Source organism: Eubalaena glacialis, chromosome 1 (genome assembly GCF_028564815.1).
Source record: "Eubalaena glacialis isolate mEubGla1 chromosome 1, mEubGla1.1.hap2.+ XY, whole genome shotgun sequence".
Classification (NCBI taxonomy): Eukaryota; Metazoa; Chordata; class Mammalia; order Artiodactyla; family Balaenidae; genus Eubalaena; species Eubalaena glacialis.
In genome coordinates, this window is record NC_083716.1 from 178,514,669 (window position 1) to 178,530,545 (window position 15,877).

At 36.3% G+C, this 15,877-nt stretch overlaps 1 protein-coding gene across 2 annotated transcripts in view; it reads left to right on the forward strand.

Annotated features, from left to right (window-relative positions):
* The window catches only part of GORASP2 (golgi reassembly stacking protein 2), a 33,421-nt gene that overhangs the window by 4,227 nt on the left and 13,317 nt on the right, over positions 1-15,877 (forward strand). For both annotated transcript variants that reach the window (XM_061184732.1, XM_061184723.1), the window contains exons 2-6: positions 8,095-8,175; positions 9,755-9,958; positions 10,641-10,727; positions 11,509-11,639; positions 14,614-14,746. In XM_061184732.1, the coding sequence (XP_061040715.1) occupies positions 8,095-8,175; positions 9,755-9,958; positions 10,641-10,727; positions 11,509-11,639; positions 14,614-14,746 (636 nt within the window). The remainder of the gene's footprint in view (positions 1-8,094; positions 8,176-9,754; positions 9,959-10,640; positions 10,728-11,508; positions 11,640-14,613; positions 14,747-15,877) is intronic.

The following is a 15,877-nucleotide window of genomic DNA, read 5'->3' on the forward strand; positions in this document are numbered from 1 at the left end:
AGAGGGTATCTGAGGACATTCTGGAACCAGTGTTCACACCAGTATGGGGATATGGAAAATGTCATGTTCACTGTTCCTTATAATTTCCTCTGAGAGAGATTTTGAGATGATAGATGTTTTGAAGGAAAGGCCATTGAGATGAATTGTGTTTCCAGTGTAATAACAGGCGTTTATCTTCTGAGCCATTTGCTGCAGGCTGGGCAGCATTAGGTACTCTCCTTAGAGGAGAAAGTGAGAGTAAGTGGAATTATTTCTATAGGAAACAGAATACCTAGACCGTATCTACTATTATATAGATGTGCTCTTTTTCTTTTATTTTAAGAATTGCCTATACTTTTTTAAAAAATTAATTAATTAATTAGTTAATTTTATTTTTGGCTGTGTTTGGGTCTTCGCTGCTGTGCACAGGCTTTCTCTAGTTGCGGTAAGTGGGGACTACTCTTCGTTGCGGTACGCGGGCTTCTCATTGCGGTGCTTCTCTTGTTGTGGAGCACGGGCTCTAGGCCTGCGGGCTTCAGTAGTTGTGGCACGTGGGCTCAGTAGTTGTGGCTTACGGGCTCTAGAGCGCAGGCTCAGTAGTTGTGGCGCACGGGCTTAGTTGCTCTGCGGCATGTGGGATCTTCCCGGACCAGGGCTCGAACCCATGTCCCCTGCATTGGCAGGTGGATTCTTAACCACTGTGCCACCAGGGAAGTCCCTAGATGTGCCCTTTTTTAACGGAACCTAAGTAATCTACATGAAATCCTGCAAGATTTCAACTTGGTACTTGTTCTGAGAAAGTGAAATCCCATTATTTGATAGTCATAATTTTTTTTTATTCTAACCCAATGTTTCTCTAACTTTTTAAACTCATGCCCCCATTTGAAAAACATAAAAATCTCACTATTATCCCTTCTCTTCTCACTCATTCTGAAACAATGGGTATAAAAAGAAAACAGTTGGGTTATTTGATGTTTGCCAAATATAAAGTTATAATTGAAAAAGCTTTATAAACACCATTTGAAGATTCTAACCTGCTCCCAAAATTGATCTCTTCTAATAAAAGGCTGTGAAATTGTTTAATACACATTCTTTGATATTGCTTTCAAATGTAGGAATCAGAATACTTCATTTTATTATGAATGAATGTTTTATTAATGCCATGAAATACAATGTTTGTGAACCTTAGGACACTTTCAGGAATTGTCAGTATCGTTAGACATAAACTTTTCCTGATATTAATAAGCCTCGAACAAATTAATAGTGTCATGTTGTTTGTATACCCTTATATATTTTTGTGATGAAGTGTGTTTTAATGTATGGATCTTCAGGATCCTCATTTGGGGAGACCTGCTCTTGGTGGGTAATTACGGTTTCTGTCTCTGGTCAGTAAGTAGTAGAGTGCACAGAACTGGCTTCAGTGCCTTTCTGGGTCAGATACTGACAGGGCTTTTTAATAATTCCCCTGAAATTTTCAGAAGAATTGAACTTAGAATAACCACTGATATCAGTACATTCATTTTGCTGGCTTTGATATTCTACCAAAAGGATTATATTGATTGATTTAGTAATAAAAAAGCAGTTAACAATCTAAACTAGAAAATATCTATAAAGATTTGATATGTGCTTTAGAATCTGACTATAGATTGCCTTGGGAGTTGTGATTATCAAGTAAGAAGACTTTTTTCCAAACAACATGCAAAAACAAAGTAGTTACTTTGAGAGACTGTATAGGTCCTCTTGGCATCGCATATCAATTTACTACAGCATGAAGAGAATAATGCTGGGGTTTTTTGGGGTTTGCTTGTGTGTTTGTTTTTTTAAGCATCAGTGAGAGATCATGTAAGCACATTATCAGCAGTAAGGAACCTTGTCATCTTGTGGACATGGATACATTGAGAGACTATCATAGTAGACCACTGGAGACCACCCTTGTGAATCACTAGATTCTAGTGTCACTCCATCACTTCATTGTCTTCCCTTGGGCAAACCTTTGAACTTCTTTGAGCTTCATTCTTTTTATCTGAAAAGTGGGGATAAGAGTAGTGCCTCCTCCACCTTTTTTTTTTACTAAAAACCACATTAGATAGTGTACATGAAAATATTTTGAAAAAAATTGAGCACATTAAATTTCTTTATTAAAAAAATGCTGTCTACTTCATTGGTTATTCTGAGGATTAAATGGCATATTCCATGTAAAGCACTTAACATAGCATCTGGAATATGATAAAAACTCAATAAATGTTAGCTGTTGCCTTTATTAGCATTTACATTATTGTGTCACCTATTGAGAACAACTATTATAGTGCCAATACTGCTTAAAATATACTTGTTGTAAACATTTTAATTAGTATTTCCATTTAATTAGTCATTCAGCAGCTACTTTTTGTCCATGTACCTAACCCTGTACGTCACTGCTGTTTAAGTTTTGGATCAAATCTGACCCATTAATTTTATAAATGTCCCTGTTAATTTTTAAAGATCCTCATTTTTGAGGAAATTTTACATCTGTATTTTAAAAGATAGGTGAGTGCCAGTGTCCTTTTCATTGCTTTGCCACAGTGCTACTAAACACCTGAACTAAAATGACCTACAGTCTGTATAATTAAAAATGATCTTGTTGGGTTTGATCTACACTGTAAAATCTATAGATAGCTTAACAACAGACTTCTTTCATGGTGAGTCATTCAATCTTAGAGACTATCTAGTCAGCCTCCTCACTTTACAGCTAAGGAAAAGGAGCACAGAAAGATTATTGCCTGAGATCACACAGCAAGTTTTCTTTCCCTAAGAAACAAATACCCAAGTTGGTATTTGAAGAGTATAAAATGAGATGGCATGTTGTCAGAGTTTTAGTTTCTTTTGGAGCGGACCAGTTTCTTTCAGCATCGTTTTTCTAACATGCAGATCTTTTCTAGGAAGCTATGATGTAGTGATGGGTTTTTATTTCATTTAATTAGCATTAGAATTTTATTTCAAATTTCTTCATATGTCACAAGTTACATCATTGGGTCAGAATCAGGAGAACATGCTCTTTGAGTTATTTTGATAAAATATGTGAAGAGAATGTTTTAGCAGGTGAGCCTTGAACTCCTCCAGTCTAGCTTGGGGCTGTTACAAATAGTGCTGCTGTGAATGTTACATTGTGTATGCCTTTGGAGAACATATGTATTCCCAGTCCTACTGGGTATACTAAAGAGTGGAATATTTGGCAAAGGTGTGTGTGTTTTAGTATAGATATTGCCAAATAGCTTACTAACGTACATTCCCACTAGCAGCAATTAAGGTTTCTGATTGTTCCATATCCTCATAACACTTAGTATTTTCCGTCTTTTTCATCTTGGCCATTCTGATAGGTGTGTAGTGGTATCCCATTGTGGTTTTAATTTGCATTTCCTGATGACTATTGAAGTCGACCACATTTTCATATTTATTGACCACTTCAGCATCCTCTTTTGTTTAGTGTCTGCTAAAATCTTTTCTCCATTTCTTTAAGTTGTCTGTCTTCTTTTTTAAACAGCTTTATTGAAATATAATTTACATACCATTAAATTCAGTCTCTTAAAGTTTACAGTTCAGTGGTTGTTTAGTATATTCACCGAGTTGTGCAGCCATCATCAGTATCTAATTCCAGGACCTGTTTATCACCCTAGAAACAAACTCCCTACCCATTAGCAGCTGCTCCCTTTTCCTCCTACTCCAAGCCCCTGGTCACCACTAATCTACTTTCTATGGATTTGCCTATTCTGGACATTTCATATAAATGGAATCATACAATATATGGTCTTTGTGACTGGCTTCTTTCACTTAGCGTAATGTTTTCAAGGTTCACTCATGTTGTAGCATATATCAATACTTAATTCCTTTTTATTGCCAAATAATATTCCATTCTATAAGTGTACCACATTTTGTTTATCCATTCATCAGTTGAAGGACATTTGGGTTGTTTCCACTCTCCAGCAGCTATGAAATTTGTGTATAAGTTTTTACATGGACATGTTTTCATTTCTTCTGGTTATATACCTAGGAGTGGAATTGCTAGGTCATACAATAACTCTCTGTTTGACATTTTGAGGATCTGCAAAACTGTTTTCCACAGAGGCTGCACCATTTTACATTCCCACCATCGAAGTATGAGGGTTCCGGTTTCTCCACATCCTTGCCAATCCTTGTTGTTGTCTTTTTTACTTTAGCAGGTTTTGTGAATGTGGAGTGGTATCTCATTGTGGTTTCACTCTCCTTCTTAATGATTTGCAGTAATTCTGAATTTGTTCTGAATACAGTTCCTTTGTTGGATATTATGTTGTATCATTTCACTCTCTCAATTGTGTGTTTTGATGAACAGAAGTTCATAGTTTTAGTAAAGTTTATCAGTTTTTAAAAAATTTATGGTTAGCTTTTTGTGTTCAGTTTAAGAAGTCTTGGGACTTCCTGGCGTCCAGTGGTTAAGACTCTTCCAGTGCAGGGGGCACGGATCTGATCCCTGGTCAGGGAACTAAGATCCCGCATGCCATGCAGCATGGCCAAAAAAAAGAAAAGTGTTCATACTTGATGATCTCAAAGATATTCTATGTTTTTCTCTAAAAGCTTTATTGTTTTACATTTGACCTTTAGATCTGACGTCCATATAGAATTGATTTTTGAGAGACAACATTTTTTAAAATGATTTATCTCCTTTTCCTAGCTGACTAACGTTCTATGTCTTTTTCTCTTTTTTTTTTTAAGAGGTGAGAGATAATTAATACATGGTTAGAAAAATAATGTAGTGTCCAGGAATTAATTGGTTATAAAGATTTGCCCTCAGGTGGTGATTGTGGAGTTAGGAAGAGGAGCTTAAGATTTGTAGGACTCCTATCATATGTCAGAGACTTCGCTAGGCATTTCATGAACTTAAACTCATTCAATCTCTACAATATTCTTGTAAAGTAGATGGCATTTTCTCTTCCTTGCAGATGAGAAAATTGAGGCCCAGGAAGATAAACTTTCCCAAGCTCAAAAAGCTAATAATTAGGCAAACCATGACTCAAAATCAAGTCAGTTTGGCTCTAAAATTCTATTACCTTTTCACTGTACATTTTTTCAAAATCATGTAAAATCTTAATTATTAAACTTTCAAATTTAATCTATTCATCTTAAATTGCTGTGATATTTGGCCCAATAATAAATTAAATAGCCCATGGAGCCGGGTATATATATTTTTTCTTTTCTTTTTTTCTTTTTTTAAATTAAGATGGTTTGAAGGAAGCAGACGAATCAACAATCATGAGATCTCATAGGGGACAAAGTATTGAAGTGGTAATCTGATGCTTGAGAGATTAGGTGCCTAAGAGATTCTTGTCAGTGGGTAATACTGCCAGAGGAACTTACCTTTGTGGATGTTTAATTTGTGGTGTAGTAGAATTTATTTTCCATGCTATGAAATGTAGGAAATTTTCTTTAAATGAATTAGGGTCAAAGAGAGCATTTTCTAGGGCTCCCTCTGCTGGCTTCCTAGTAGTAATTAAGATACCTAGATGCCAGAATTGTGCTGGTACTAATGATGTAAATAAATTTAGGAAAGAAATTAATTTCAGGGTCCATTAGAAACAGAGATATCGATGTTTCTAGCAAATGAAAATAGAAAATAGAGAAAGGATTATTTACATTTATTTATTTATTTTAGAATCCAAATTTAGCTCTTAAATCTTTTTAGAGTTATGGGGAAGAACAATTCTAATGGTATTGGAAACGTTCCATTTCAAACAAATAGTGGTAAAACTTGATACTTGGAGGGTGGCATGATAAGAATCAGTGTGTGGGATCACCTTTCTTGGTTGGTGATGATATTACAAAAGTATTCCCTTTAGCCCTTTTTAACTAAAAGGTAAAGTGTTGGCAGCCTCAGTGGAGAAGTCCGAAATTGATCAATGGACTAGTTTTTTTCTAGATAAAATGGTCATTTGGAAACATTTCCAGTCAGAGAATTAGATGATTAGATGTGGACCCAGTTAAATTCCCTTCTGAGGGGGCTCCTAGGGTCTGTGCTAATTATCCTCTTTTCACACCTCAGGCATTTCGAACCTAATTGATAGGAACCTAATAGACAGGTATCTTACACCTAGAGTATTATGACTTTTTTTGCCAGCTAGCTGTGACTTGACAGTCTCTTTTCTTGTTATAATAGCTCCAGGCAGCCACCATTTTCCTTTCAGAGTTGCCATTTGAGGAGAAATCTATCTGCCATTTTGGAATATAAAATAGCCCCCATTTAAGAAAACTCAGTATAAAGAAAATAAACAGTATGTACTGATTATTTTTATTAGAGAGCCAACACCTTTAAATAATAAGTCCCTTTGATATTTAACTCGTTTAATTTACAAAAATGATTTAACCCCACATTTGCAGGAAATTTTACATAAAACAAGGTCAAACAGTTTTAGCAAGTTAAACATTGAGCCATCTTTATAATGGACAACTAACTATTCCTTACTGTGACAAATGAAGAAAATCTAGTTTTACTTCTTCAGAGGCAATGATAGTATAATTTGGCTTTAAATGAATAAAAGGTAACATTAATCCAAATAGTAATGAATGTATCGTTAATCCAAGATCAAGTCTCATTAATCCAAGAAGTCTGGTATAAGAGGGACATATTCTGGGAACAATTTGCGTTCCATTTTGAAAGCATTAAAATGATTTGTTACTGTGTGAATAGCTACAGATTGATATATGGATGGATGTGGATCTATTATTTGCATTAGCCTCAGAATTGACTGTTAGAACTGTTTAGACTATTATATAAGTTCAGCCTACAAATACCAATGCAAACTCTTTTCATAGGATAGTTTTGACCGTATTTAGTAACATCAAGCAGGATAAAAATTCCTTAAAACATTATGAAAATATTTTAGAGGAAATGCAAAATGTTCTGTATTAACTTTTTGCTCTTTTGTCATATTACTACCATTACTAGCTACTAATATTTATATTACTGCAAATTTAGGAAATTTAATAGTTTATTTTAATCCATTTCAAATTGGGGATGCTAAACATTTGAGTTGTTGAGAAACTAGGTAATCTTAATCGTCCATGTAAAATCCTCTATAAGTCTAGCTCCATTCTTTCCTTCCAGCCTTCTTACTGGGCTAATAGTTATATACTTTTGAGTTTCACCTCTACCACTACCCAGCTGTAAGACCATAGGCAAGTCATAAGATGGTTTCTTCACCTGTAAAATAAAAGAATTGCGCAGAATCCATGATTTTAACACTTTATTTGGGTTGAGGAGAAACCCTTTGAGAATCTGATGAAAGCCATGGATCTTTATACCCTGAAAACTGCTGATTCATACAAAATGTTGCATATAATTTATTTCTATCCCATACCACCCTGTTGTCTCTAGGTATACTATATTATGATCCTCATTTTTCAGACTCCCTCTAGGTTTTTACTCATATTATGTCTTCAATTTTCAAATGTTTTTTCTCATCCCCTTATCCATCTGCACCTTTGAAAGTTCTACCCCCTTTTAAAGCACAATTCAAATGTCATTTTTTTTTCTGTGAAACTTCTTCAGTCAGATTTAATCTTCCCCTTAGAACTCTGTACCTCCATTATAACCATTAACATCTTTGGTCTTGTATTACAGCTATTAGAGGTCTGTGTCCTCCATCTCCCCTTCTTCTTGCCTGTTCCTCAACAGATTATAAATGTCTTGATAACAGCAGCTATGTTCCTACATTAGTTTTGTAATTGAATAGTGCCTTGCTAGTAGTAGTCATGGAATAAGTAGAATAAATTAATTTGAATTTGCCGCTCAGTTGTAATGATTAACTGTCTGCTATGTCATGTGCTAAATGCTGGGAGGATTGTCCCCCACCCACCAAAAAGCAGAAAGTGGTGTGAAATAGAACCATAGAGGAAAAACCTCATGTACGAGATGAATTTAAAGAATGAGTAGAATTTAGGGAGCTGCAGGGGCATTATCTGGGAGATGAAGAGAAATAAGAGAACTAGTGGGTACCTGTATCAATGAAATTAATCTATTTTTACTGAAAAGTGATGGGTATTAAAATTTAGCTATTGATTCATAATTAAGCTTTGCATTTTTCATTTTTGGCATTTTTGTTTTTACAGGTACAAGAAAATTCCCCAGGACATAGAGCTGGACTGGAGCCATTCTTTGACTTTATTGTTTCTATTAATGGTTCGAGATTAGTAAGTTCAGCTTTTTGTAGTTACGCCTATGGTATTTTGTAATCTTTTGAAAATGGAATTTTTCAGATTATCTGGGATGGATGTGTATTCATTGGTTACAAACATTATTTAGAGTATGATACCAATAAAATAACCCTGTGTTAGTAAACATGAGAATGTCAAATATAGAATACTATACCTCACACTCCAGTGATTATCTTAGGAGAAGAAAATCAGAGACTTTTACTTTATATGTTAAATATTTAATTTTTACTTTTACTTTATATGTTAAATATTTAATTTTTTTAAGCAGAAAGACGTGGTTTTGTTGCTTTTTCAAAGATGTCAGACTTTTGTAGGTTATTGACAAATGGATTAGTAAAGGCTCATTCTCAAGTAACTTGTCAGTTTTCTTGTTGCTCAATTCCCTGATATATCAATAGAAATAATGTTACAAAACTATACAGAGATGTGTTCCAGAAGTGCACAACTAAAACCACCTTTTATAAGTTGCTTTCAGTTTACATGTAGTAAAGTCCAATAGGAAGGAAACTATAATTTCCGTAAAGGAAATTCTTATGACAATGGCTGCTTGGTTGGTTTATTTTTTCACAACAGTCTTAAGTTTTTGTTCATTACTACCAACATCACCTACGTAATGGCCTTTATTCATTTATGTAATGAAATATTTAACATACTGTTTCCATTTTCTTTTCCTGCCAGTTTGTAATAAATAAAGTGTATATGTAGGAGTAGAGTCCAAAATTAAACTTCAACTCTAGCAAATGTTTTAGATTTTTAAAATCAAAGTCATACCAACTCTGTTAGTAATATGTCTTCTTGTGGAGTATTTTGGTTTTTTATCATTGAAGCCCCGGATCATTTCAAATAATGTTGTCTTGCAAATTCTGTAATTCCATAGTCAGCTATGGAGTTGTTGCTAATGTTACTTGAACACAAGTTCATGTGCCTGACGCACAGTGGGGCCAGACAGTACCAAAATGTCAGAGTCTGGAGCAGAGAAAGGTTTATTGCAGGGCCAAGCAAGGAGAATGGGTGGCTCATGTTCAGAAAAACCCGAACTCCCCAAAGGGTTTCAACAAAGCATTTTTAAAGGCAAGGTGAGGGGAGGGGTGTCCCAGGGTATGTGATCAGCTCATGCACAATTCTCTGGTTAATGGTGATCAATCCTTAGGCGCCAGTAGGTCTGGAGGCTACCTGCTCATGATCTTCAGGTAGTTAATTTCTTCCTTTTGGTGGTGGTTTTTAGCATTTGAAAAACTCAGGAAATATGCATGAGATACTATTATCTGGGTACTTCAGAGAGGTACTACAGCAGAGGATAGGGGGAAACGCCTGTCCCAGGAAGGCCCCATAGGGTCCTGCTCTGTTACACTAACATAAGTTCTTAATTTCTTGACATTCTTTTATTTTGAGGAGTATTTGAATGTTAATGAAACCTCCACCTATTGAATGTTTTATTTATGCTAATAATATTATTCCCATAGGGCCATGGGATGCTTAAGGTAAGATAATTAACATTAGATTTTTACTGTTAAGTAAATGTTTTTTATTAAGAAAAATGTCTATGTGTTTACAGAATAAAGACAATGATACTCTTAAGGATCTACTGAAAGCAAATGTTGAAAAGCCTGTAAAAATGCTTATCTACAGTAGTAAAACACTGGAGCTGCGAGAGACCTCAGTCACACCAAGTAACATGTGGGGTGGCCAGGGCTTGTTGGGAGTGAGCATTCGTTTCTGCAGCTTTGATGGGGCAAATGAAAACGTTTGGCATGTGTTGGTAGGTATCAACTGTGAACTGTTACTTGCAGTTTAAGAAACAGTGTAGAAAGGTGTTTTAATAGTGGTTGTTTCCAATTTGGTGAGATTGTAGGGGTATTATTAGGCTATTTTTAGTTTCTGAAACTCAGAATTGATTGCTTTTAAAATATGGATTAATAAAAAAGAAAAACAACTTGAGGAAGAGAAGCAAATATGATGCCTAAGAATTATTTTTCTAATGATTTATCCATTAGAAGAAGGTATTTTAAAGCAAATAGCTACGGGAACTTCCCTGGTGGTCCAGTGGTTAAGACTCTGCACTCCCAATGCAGGGGGCCTGGGTTCGATCCCTGGTCAGGGAGCTAGATCCCATGTGCCACAACTAAAGATCCCGCATGCCGCAACGAAAATCCCAAGTGCTGCAACTAAGACCTGGCGCAGCCAAATAAATAAATATTTAAAAATAAAATAAAGCAAATAGCTACAGAAATGTTTTAAATATTTATTAAATATTGTGGGTTGTTTAATGCTTGGGAGATTAAATATATCTATATATATATCCTATAGTTTCTGATCTGACATCTCTAACAAGAAAAATATGGGGGGGTTAAATTACTATAATTAAGGACTGAACTATACAATTTGGAAGATTATTTTATATGCAATAATTTGATGGGGGGGTTGTTTTTGTGTCATCCTAGGAAGTGGAATCAAATTCTCCTGCAGCACTGGCAGGTCTTAGACCTCACAGTGATTATATCATTGGAGCAGATATGGTCATGAATGAGGTAATTCGTTTGTTTATTAATACTAACAATTATTTAACATTTTCTCATTAATGGTTAAGTTCAGAAGTATATTTGCACACTTTACATTTAAAGTTGAAATTTAGGTCTTTGCTGATCAAGATAGCTTACGCTCCAGGGTGTTAAACAGAAATCTGAGAGGTATGTTACTAGGTACAGCTGTGAGGAAAAACATACACTCTGTGGCAATTGCACAGATTTTGTGTATGGTATATATTAGAAATCTCTTGTACCTCAAGATTAAATCGAATCCTCATCTTGATTATTGATTTCCTTTTCTCTTTTCCTTTCTAAGGTAACAAAATTGGCTTAGCTGTATTAGTTGGATCCTTTTCCTTGTCTGTTAGCTAGTGGAAGTATATATTGCTAAATCACAAATGAGAGAAAAAATAAGGTGCCCAGAGAACCAGGTCTTAATAATGGATAGTAAGCAGAATATGTAGAATTTGGGTATAGAAGACTTATACTAAAATTGCTGACTAGGTCTTACAGAACTGGACATGAGGCCTTGCATTGTGTAGATAGGTAAAATATTGAATTAAACCTCGTTTGGAGTATTGGTTTTAAGAAATGATTTTTATGTCTAGCAACAGGGCCCAGAATCTGGTTTTTGTGTGTGTAGTTTTTTTCGTTCTTGTTGTTTTAGGTGTGTTTTTTGTTTGTTTGTTTTAGGTTTTTGTTGTTTTAGATATTAGTCAGGTTCGAGACCTATTATTCTAAAGTTCAGTAACAAAAACATTTTTCTCCTGTAATGCTTTTGCAGTCTGAAGATCTGTTCAGCCTTATTGAAACACATGAAGCAAAACCATTGAAACTTTATGTGTATAATACAGACACTGATAACTGTCGAGAAGTGATTATTACACCAAATTCTGCATGGGGTGGAGAAGGCAGGTAAGGTCATTTTTTAGACTAAGTTATGACTACTTAAATTTACCAGTCAGATATGTTGTAAACATTGTTTTTATTTTGAAACAAGTTATTGGTTTATTGTAAGACTTCTCTTGAGAAAAGGAAAGAGCTGACCTAGAATATTGAATCCAATAATTCATTTTTTTAAAGCACATATTTAGTGAGCATGGTACACATACCCAGTCCTTTTTTTTCTGATCTAAGAACTAACAAACTTTTTTGTTTTGTTATTTTAGTAAAATAGTTTTCAGTTTTATTTTATTTTCCCAAAATTCCCTCCTCAGCAGTGGGACAATACAGTATAACTTTCTCTAGCTGCTGGGGAAATTTCTTAGCACTTTGTGGAAACTGTTACCTTTTAGAAATGGACAGGCTGATTTTAACCAAAAGTTAGACAAAATTGCAACAACAATAAAAAGCAATTTAGAAAGAGGATCAAGCCAAGCAGAAAAGCAAACTTTATAAAATCAGTTTTCTGGGACTGTTCATCAAGTCAGTTCCCTAATTTCAAAAGGCCAGACCAAAGCAAAGCATGCTGACTTAACATGGTATCTTTAGGTCTTCTGTCTACTGTTTAAATTGAACTTTTTCATTATTTTGAAAGTTCTAAGAACCTTTTTTAATTTGAGGAATTGTTGAGTGTAAACCAGAACTATAGGAAAGCCTAGAGTTTGGAAACTTAAAAAACTACCAGTGTTTTATAAAAGTTCCAGCACTTGCTGGGAAAAGGATGACTTAGTTGATGCAGACGGAGAAAGCCTGTTTGCTCACAGTACCTTTACCCACACTACCTGAGGTTCTACAGCTAAATGTATATTGCCACCAGAATGCTAACTTGTTGCAATTTGAGAAAATGAGATAGAAAATGTGGCCTGTCTGGGGGCCATACTTGACCAAGTTATCATTGTCCTTTGTCCAGGTTTGTAAACACACAGAAAGATGATCTTCTTAAGGTATTCAAAGTTGATTTCATTTCAGAGGGACTGCCTCATATAAACTAAATTTGCAAAGAAGCTTCTGTCTTCATTAGAGTGGCAAATTTTCAGTTTACAATAGAAAAATACCCCCTCTCCAGCTAGAATAATACTTAGATCCTATTACTACCACAAGATTGCTTGGTGAGCATGAAATCAAAGTCTAAGGAAGAGATTCTAGATGGTGAAGTTCAACAGCAAAGAACATTACTAGTTCATTAATTTTTAATTATGCTGACTAAATACTGCTACATTCTTGTTCTTGGAGCCCTTCTTTTCTAGACTTCAGCAGTTATTCCTTTTCTATGGAAGACATTTTTCCTATTGACATGGTTTAGTACCACTGATCAGCCATTGCTTTAGACAGGCCCATACAGACCACTTTCCTGAGTCCGCCCCCATTTGGCATATGTGTGCCTCTGGTTTTCATTCCTTCCTCAGAGGCTGACCACATTGCTTTCATTACAGCACATTTTTCTTAGCTTCATTCTTGGGCTGTCTTTAAATTTATGGAGGTCTCCCTCTTGCCTCAAGTGCCTTCTCTACCACCACTTAGTTCTTTTGATTGATAAGCACCTTGTTTTTAAATGTAGCTACCTCTGAAAGGCTTGTATTGATCAGTATAAATTATTTAATCTTTCTTTCTTCCTCTAAATCTATCTGAGATCCAGTTCAGTAAAATTTGCAGCTTGATGGTATAAGGGAGGAAAAGTGGGAGAAGAGGGAACAAGTAATTTTTTAATATGAAGCATTGTTATGAAATCAGATTTGGATAAGGAAGAGACGAAGTTGGCCACTGCCTGCTCTCCCAGCTTTTGGTGGTAGTAGTACCCATGGAAATAACAGATGCCCTGGCAGGAGAGAGGCACAGTGATACCTGTGCATGTCCTACTCAGAAAGTGCAAGTAGTTTGGAAAATAAAAGCAATTGTGATGGAAACATAAGTTGGAACTTGATTGTGAAAAGCCTTAAATACCGTGGTCTGGAATTTGGATATACTTCGGGCAGTGTTAGTTCTATAATATTGTAACAGTGAGGGTTCTTTGGTTCCAAATAGTAGAAACCAGCTGCAGCAGACATGAATTTATAGCTACGGAGTCACTCATATAATCAAAGACTCAGAATGGGAAAGGACAGGACTCAGACACCTTTAGGGATTTAGAAAGGAAGAACTAATTGGCAATTTCATCACTTTCTACTGAAGGGATAAAGCCATTTTGGTTTTTTCTGTCACTTCCAAGATTTGCAGCCCTGGGCAAGAGAGGTAAATTGGCCTGGCTCTGGTCATGAGCCACTCCTTGTTTTGGGCAGGACAGGCCCCCTGATTGACAGTCCCACCCGTGCTGCACAGAACGGCAGAGGAGTAGTTCTCCAAAGGGAAGAAGGAAAAGGGAATGTTGGGAAGACAGCAGACTCTGGAAAGAAGACAACAGACTATGGGAAGATCACTCTGGAAAGTGATTGTATCTTATTAGAAAAATATCTCTGGTGGCATTGGGAGGATGAATTAGAAGGAATCTGGATTAATTTGGATTGATATGTGTCAGGTTCTGAAATAGACCTGTAGGTTGTGTAAATGACATCAACATACAAAAGTGCTTGGAGCTCTTCAGTGGAAAGTCTATATGTCATTCATTGAGCAAATAATTATTTAGTGTCTGCCATGTGCCAGGAACTGTTAAAGCAGTAAACATACCAAGGTCTCTGCCTTCAAGGACCTTACCATTTTATTGGGGGAGACAAAATAAACAAATAAATATGCAATGTGTTGGATGGTGATAAATACTTGAAGAAAAATAAAGGAGAGTACGGTTAGTGTCTGTGGTGGAGAGAAGTGTGCTATTTAATAAAGGGTCGTCAGAGGAGACTTTTGATAAGATGACAGTATTTAAAAGAATGGAGATTTGTTTTTCTGTTTCAAAACCTCAAAAATGCGAGCTGTGATTGATAACAATAACTTTAAGAAAAAAATATCTTCATAGCCTAGGATGTGGCATTGGATACGGTTATTTGCATCGAATACCTACACGCCCATTTGAAGAAGGAAAGAAAATTTCTCTTCCAGGACAGATGACTGGTACACCTATTACTCCTCTTAAAGATGGATTTATGGAGGTAAGATAACTTTACTGCCTGATTATACCATAACTTTCCACCCAAATGAGTAGATGTGTGGGGTGGTAGCACTTATTTGAGACTGGGCAGATGATGAGTTAAATATTGACATGTTAGATTTGAAGTTCCTGTAGGATATCCAAATGGATATTTTCTGGTTCTAGATTTCAGGAAAGAGGACAAGGCTAGAGATACAGATTTGGGAATCAGCAGAGAGGGTAATTTAATCCAATGAACATTGATAAAAATCATCAAGGGACTGGGCCTGGGTGGGTCAGAGGACCGAGGCCAGAATCTTGAACATCCCTAGTGTTTAAATGGATGGGCAGAGAAAGGGGATTCAGCAAAGGAAGCTCAGGAGAAGGCCAAAGGGAGAGAACAGAGCTTCAGGAAAGGGGGCATAGGCAGCTATGTGAGGTACTGCAGAGAAGTCAGGTGAGAGGAGGAGTGAAAAAACATGTCCTGGGCTAGAGCAACTTAAGGCTTGATGGGATGCAGATCCCAACTTACAGGAGATAGAGGGTGAGTGGTGAGTGATATGGTGATGATAGTTGCTGCTTCCTATTTCAAGAAACTTGACTGGGAAAGCAAAGAGAGCTAGGGGTGTGGGAAGTATTACAGGATCAAAGTGAGGCTTTTTAAGGAATAAGAGGTATTTGTGCAGGCTTACAGGCTTTTAAAATGTTTCCTGTGTAGGCCTTATAGGACAGTTAACTCTTCTGCATGACTAAATAAAAACCAAACATTCAAAAAGAAAATGCTACAGTTGTAAAGAAAGCGCTGCTGCCACTGTCATTTTATGATGCATGGTTGGGCCATCCCCAATTCTAGAGGAAGTGAAGGGGAGCTATGGGGAAGTGTAACCTCTCCTCATCCCCATCCACCATTGGCTCATGACCAGAACCAGTGTTGTTGTATGTTCAGACTCCTGCTACCATATCTGCTGCCCCAATCAGTGCTCTCTGCCCCAGACGAGGCACTATGGGCAGTCTGAGAAGACCAGAGGGTGAAATGGCAGCTAAGGAGAAGGGCCAGAATACAAGTTATGTTGGAATGTGCCAGAGGGCACTGGAGCTGGCGTAAGTTGGAGGATTCAGAGGTGAAATCACCCATCCACCCATCTGTAGAGTC